The 6,556-nt window shown below is 45.3% G+C and overlaps 1 protein-coding gene across 1 annotated transcript in view; it reads left to right on the forward strand.

Moving 5' to 3' along the window:
- Nucleotides 1–6,032, forward strand: part of VSX1 (visual system homeobox 1) — an 11,337-nt gene extending 5,305 nt beyond the window's left edge. Inside the window, exons 2-6 of the mRNA XM_006755247.2 lie at nt 14–76; nt 2,629–2,707; nt 3,152–3,275; nt 4,465–4,645; nt 5,125–6,032. Of these exons, the coding sequence (XP_006755310.1) occupies nt 14–76; nt 2,629–2,707; nt 3,152–3,275; nt 4,465–4,645; nt 5,125–5,396 (719 nt within the window). The 3' untranslated portion in view covers nt 5,397–6,032. The remainder of the gene's footprint in view (nt 1–13; nt 77–2,628; nt 2,708–3,151; nt 3,276–4,464; nt 4,646–5,124) is intronic.
- The last annotated feature ends 524 nt before the right edge of the window (nt 6,033–6,556 follow it).

Raw genomic sequence — 6,556 nt, forward strand, 5'->3', positions numbered from 1 at the left:
GCGCCCCCACCAGCCCTCCGCCGCCCGCCGTCCCAGCTTGGCCGCCAGCAGCGCAGCGAAAGCGTCTCCACGTCGGGTAACTAGGCCATCCCATCCCATCCTGACCCTGTTCCCTCGGGTTTGGGCCGCGCAGGAGTAACGCAACGTCAGCCCACCCCCAGATCCTAGAGATCCAAGGGAGGTCGGGACCCCAGATCCCCGCGGGGTCCAGGGAGGCGCATCCCCGCACTCGCACCCCCTCTTGCCTCTTCCTAAATCCCTGGCTATCCTCGGATTCTGGTGAAGACCATTCCCCCCACCCCCACCCCGGATTTCGGACCGATCCTGGGGGTCTGGAGTACCCAGCACTGGTCTGGCTCTGCTGAGGGCCTTTCCCCTCCGCCCCGCGCGCATTTCCACCCCGGGAACCGCGTAGGTCGGGAAGGCCTGAGCCTGTTTTACCACCAGCAACACAGAACCCGGCAACCCGTGGGCGCTCACGCCTTTGCAGAATTGATTGAATGATTGACGGGTCCGCGAAGAGCGCCTCGCTTCTCTCCTGGCGCCGCCCCTCCTCCTCCCTACCCTTGAGAAAGGAAGCAGCCTCGTCAATTTCATAGTAGTTAGGTTTAGCATTTTGTTCCAAGCCCACAGATTTCCTCAAAGACATCGATGGGGATTACGGGGAAAGAGAAGGAAACAATAACATTCTTTAAAGGACAAGGGCCTAGAAACAGACGTTTAGGGCGCTAGGGAAAATTACACAAGAAAAGGTGGACTCAGAGGAACTATGCAGTAGACTCTAGAGCTGCGCATCCAGGCAGCCAAGGCAAAAAGGGTACGCTGGGTCTCCACTGATAAAAGGAAGGCAGTAGGCAAGTGAGCTTTTGCTCAACTCCAAAAGGACTTTATTTCATGAGTCTATAAAATAAAATGAACCCTCAATTAGCCCTCACCCTCCTAAAAATGCAGAAACCACCTATCATAGGATGGGATCTTTCTCTGTGGGCACTGATAAAATGAAAAGCAAAATGCAACTAAATCTTAGTCTGTGAGGGAATTTCTGGAAGATCAAGAGCAATGCTACCCAATAGAAATATGTGTCTGAGAGTGTGAAGAAAATGTCTCTTTTAAAAAAGATTTTTTATTGATATTTTAGAGAGAGAGGAAGGACAGGGAAACATCCATGTAGAGCAAAACATCAATTGGCTGCCTCCTGCATGCCCCTTACTGGGCCTGGAGGGTCCAGCCTGAGTCCACAGCCCAGGTATGTGCCCTGATTGGGAATCAAACCAGCAACTGTTCAGTGCACGTACAACACCTAACCAACTGAGCCACACATTAAAAAGGAAAAATAAACAGGTGAAATTAATTTAAATACTATATTATATTTAATCCACTACATATAGAATAACATTTACATATAATGAATCTAAAAATCATTAATATTTTACTTTTGGGGTAGTAAGTCTTCTAAATCAACAGAATATGTTACATTTACAGCAGGTCTCAGTTTGGGCCAGCCACATTTCATATGTTCAATGATGTGTGTCTAAGGGAACCTGATTGGACAGCATGGGCATTATAATCTAAGCATACAGTTTTCTGGTGAGCTAACTGATGTTGGAGTAAAACTAATATTTTTCCTTTAATTTATTTTTCATTCTTTGAGGCAAAAGTGCCTTTTAACAGTGAATCTGACAATAATTTGATATTCTAACCTTCCTTTTTATCCGGATCTTTTAATATAAAGGCTATCAAAAGATAAAGCGTAGTAGAGTTCTTAATATTTTTTCAAGTGCACCTAAGAATCATCTAGGCATATTTGTCAAGAATGAGTTTCTGGACCCCACATCCAGAGATTCAGAACTGATACAGCAGGGCAAGGAGTGCAGTTTTTAAAATATAAAATAAAATATAAAATTTTAAAATATAAGTATGTTTATTGATTTCAGAGAGGAAGGGAGAGGGAGAGAGATATAGAAGCATCAATGATGAGAGAGAAGCATTGATTGGCTGCCTCCTGCACTCCCCTTACTGGGGATGAAGTCTGCAACCCAGGCATGTGCCTTTGACTAGAATCGAACCTGGAACCCTTCAGTCCGCAGGCCCACGCTCTATCCACTGAGCCAAACGTGCTGGGGCAGGAGTGCAGTTTTGACAAGACTTCTGATGTCACAAACTTCAGCCCTCCTTTGAGAAATGTTGGTGTGCTGATTAAGATAAGGAAGTTGGAAGCAGAAGGAAATGGATGAATTTGAGAGCTGAGTGGGGATAGAAAATTCGATTAGCTTTGGCTTCACACAGTCTGGGGTTTGAATCCCAACTTCACCATTTAGTACCTGTGTGATCATGGACAGATTACTTAATCTATCTGTACCTCCATTTCCTCATCTGTAGGAATAGGATACTAATAGCAGCTACCTCGGAGTTCTCTAATTTTATGAAGAAGAATTGCGATAATGCATGAACAATGCTGAGCACAGAACCTGGATGGTAGTGAGTGCTAAAAATGCTAGCTTGTATTAAGCTAAATATTACCCAGATTTTTCAACAAGTTCATAGGTTTAATCCTTGTATTAAATTCCAGAAAATAAAGTGAAGATTATGCTCACCTTTAAAGTCCTCCCTTTCTCGTTATGGCAACAGATGAGGAAAGCCTACCTGGAAACAGGAGTGACCTGAAGGTGTCCCCAAACCCTGGCAAGAGGAAAAAGAGGCGGCACAGGTACGGGGCCAGGCCATCCTCTTTGATCCTTTCCCCGGGACACACAGCATCTGAGAGTGGGTGGTCCTGCATTACAGGAAGCCCAGTGGGCTCCAGGTTGGCAGTGGGAAGGGTACAGTAACCATTTAGGAACATAATTTTGCAAATCCCAGGAGGCTGCAGGACAATCTTTGCAGCATTTAAAAGACACAATTTTGTGGGTCTTTAAAATGGGTCTTCTTAGAATGAGTTGATGAATACATTGAGGAGGGGAAAAAATGCTGAAAACTCTTATTTGAACCAAACTTTCCAAAGGTTAATCATTCAGAAGTGGGGTATTCAGTTATTATGAGGTGGCCTTTTGGGGTGTGGATGATGGGGGAGGTAGGCACAGGCTCCCTGCGCTGGGAAGCCTGGCATCCTCCTTTGGCCATGTGCCCACATGTCCTCCGGGCTTCCATGCAGGACTGTCTTCACCAACCAGCAGCTGGAAGAGCTGGAAAAGGCGTTCAGTGAGGCACACTACCCTGATGTGTATGCCCGGGAAATGCTGGCCATGAAGACTGAGCTCCCTGAAGACCGAATACAGGTGTCTGGGGTTCCCTTCTCTTTCCCAAAGACACCGTAGAGAGCATGTTAACTTCACAGCCAGTGTGATCCACAGCCACTTCCAAACAGCCAAACACACATTCCCCACACAGGCAAACTGAGGGCCACTCAGCCGCAGGCACCATAGTGCTAGAGCCTTCCTTGTGTTTATGTAAGAGGATATCCCTGGTAACCTACATGCCTTTTTTCCTTTTATTAAGTCACTAGAGGCCCATTGCACGAAGATTCACGCACTAGGCCTTCCTTCCCCTGGCTGCCGGCACCGGTTTTCCTCTGGCACCTGGGACCCAGGCCTTTGGTCCAGCCACAGCCCCTTTCTTCAGTCTTCAGTCATCTTCAGTCCTCTCTCCTCGCCTGCATATGCAAATTAACTGCCATCTTTGTTGGGCTAATTTGCATACTCACCCTGATTGGCTGGTGGGTGTAGTGGAATGATACCAATTTGCATGTTTCTCTCTTATTAGTGTACATTCTTTAAAATCACAATGCTGTGTGCTGCAACTAGAGATGATACAAAGATATACCAATAAAAGGAAGTGACCATCCATCCCTATAAAACCTCAAAGAAACCAATATAAGTAGCCTGATGTGGCCTTTCTGCACTTTGCCTCCATGGCATATATATCTGGCCCTGAACGATGTATACACTCACATACATGTAGAATTTTGTCTTGTTTTTACAAAAAGGTATCATATTATACAACTCTGCCTCTTTGCTTGACAACACATCTTAGACATTTGTCCAGGTCAGAAGATATGCCACAAACTACTCTTTTTTACAGCTAAATAATATTTAATCTTATTCCTTTATTAGGCTAACAGTTTTCTATGAGAAATATCACCAGCAACCCAAAAACCTGAGATTAGAATGGGCCATTCATTGACTGAGTGACCTCTTTCCAAACCATGAGAAAAACCAGAAAACATTATAGTTGACTCCTTCGCACTATGAGGGGAAGAATACTTTACTTTTGTTTTTATCAACTCTATGGAAAACTTCAGTGGAAAGTGGTCACACATTACCCCACAACGAGGCCCTGTAAGTTTTGAGTGAACAGTGGGCACAGTTACTTGGGTCTTATGAGCTCCCCGAGTTGGCCCATTTAAGAACTCCCCGCTCAGAGACCCCTCCAAGCGCCCTAGTCACAGTGTGTCCTGCCTCATACCAGGTCTGGTTTCAAAATCGGAGGGCGAAGTGGCGGAAGCAGGAGAAGCGCTGGGGCGGCAGCAGCATGATGGCCGAGTATGGGCTCTACGGGGCCATGGTGCGACACTGCATCCCATTGCCGGACTCTGTCCTCAACTCCGCCGAGGACAGCCTGGCTGGTGTCTGTGCGCCCTGGCTCCTAGGTAAGGAAGAGGCTGAGAGAGAGGAAATTCAGTGGGAAAGGAAGCTCACCCCTCTGGGCTTATAGGACCAGGGGTGGAGTGGGTGGGTGGGGGGTCCCTACTGGCATCTGCTGGTTCGTGGCCATACAAGAAACTGGGCCCAGTGCTGCCAGACCTTCTGAGTTTTTGAGAGAAGCTGGAAGTCTGGCTTTTGATGTATAATCTCCTGATTTTAAAATGTTGTGAACAATTTTCAAAATAAAATTTTAAAAGTCCCTATGTCATCTAAACGAGGCAACTTTGCTGGCTGCACCTGGCTGGCACACACCAGCTTTCAACCCCTACCAGTGGGAGTTACCTATGTGACTCTCCTGAGGAGCCAGAGAGAGGTGCTGACAAGGGCAATTCTAACGGGACTTAGAGAAAAAGAACGTAGAAGAAATTAATTGCTGACTTTAAAGATATCTGTTTTTCCCCCCCTTTTCCTTTTTTTTTGCAAGGGATGCATAAAAAATCCACAGGGGTGATAAGGAAACCAGGAAATGAAGAAAAGCTGGCTGAACTCTGGGGCCCTGACCACCTCAAGGAAGGTTCTAGTCCAAGTCAGGCAAGATCCCGGAGCATCGCCAATGCAGCCAGCCCTGAGAGTAACTTGGAAGATGTTGCCATTGATCTCTCCAGCTCCACATGGCAGGAAACCAAGATGGTGCACCAGGGGGCCAGTGCTCAAGATTCGGAGGGGCTCCAGCCTAGGAAGGTGGGAGCCTTCTGAGGCCCACAGGTCCCACCCTCAAAGGTTGGATATTCTTCACTTTGGCTTTTTCAAAAAACAGAAGTTGTCCAGGACAAATCATCTCAGTTGGGTTTCCTGCTAGTGTCAGGATAAAATTCAATGCCATTCGTTTTAAGAAGACAAATGGGTGACTTGGGATAAACTCTGTTTTGCTCTAGAGTGGAAATACTCCTTAAAGGCACTTGAACCAGTTAATGTGGTGTAAACATTTTATTGTCTTCTGTAGAACTTGAGGAGGGAAGATTTTTGTTCAAACAGCATTTTCACTGCTGGGCATCATTTGAGATTTGTTTCAATTAATGGGTTAGGTCTGATATCCTCACTCTGAACTCGAAAATATAATTACTTAACCACAAGAGAATCAGATGTCTTCATAGATAGTGAAGACCCCATGCGGACATATGAATGAGTTATATTACCTTTATCTTGAACTTGACTTCAGACAGTTCGATTTTCTCACCAGGCAATAATTTTGCATTCTCCTGAGTTTCATTTGATATGCTATGTGTGTTGGAGTTTGTAAAAAATAATGACAAAGCATGCTTTCCCCTTTCTTTTGGAAATAACATGGGCCATATCTAAACAATTGTTGATTATTTATAAACAGTGTTTTAAGATCAGACCAGGTTCCTTGGTCTTTTAAAATTTGTGTTGGAAAGCACTTTAGTGACTTTGATTTCATGAATATTTCCTTTCCTGTATTCCCTTTGCCACTTATTTATTATGTAAAAATAAACATTGTGTAGTATGCTTGCCTGTCAAGGTGCTCCTTGTATTACACACTTGCATGTCTCCATATTATTGCTGATCCCCTGACAAGCCATCCCTCCCATTCCCTTTTAATCTGGGAACCTCTAAAGCAGTGGTTCTCAACCTTCTGGCCCTTTAAACACAGTTCCTCATGTTGTGACCCAACCATAAAATTATTTTCGTTGCTACTTCATAACTGTGAAGTTGCTACTGTTATGAATCGTAATGTAAATATCTGATATGCAGGATGGTCTTAGGCGACCCCTCATTCGATTGCCAAAGGGGTCGCGACCCACAGGTTGAGAACCGCTGCTTGAAAGCATTTCATTCTTCAGGCTGCAGCACTCATCATGTGTTGCTTTGTAAACTCCTGAGGCAGTGGCTGTGTC

Source organism: Myotis davidii, unplaced genomic scaffold (assembly GCF_000327345.1).
Source record: "Myotis davidii unplaced genomic scaffold, ASM32734v1 scaffold733, whole genome shotgun sequence".
In the NCBI taxonomy this organism is placed as follows: Eukaryota; Metazoa; Chordata; class Mammalia; order Chiroptera; family Vespertilionidae; genus Myotis; species Myotis davidii.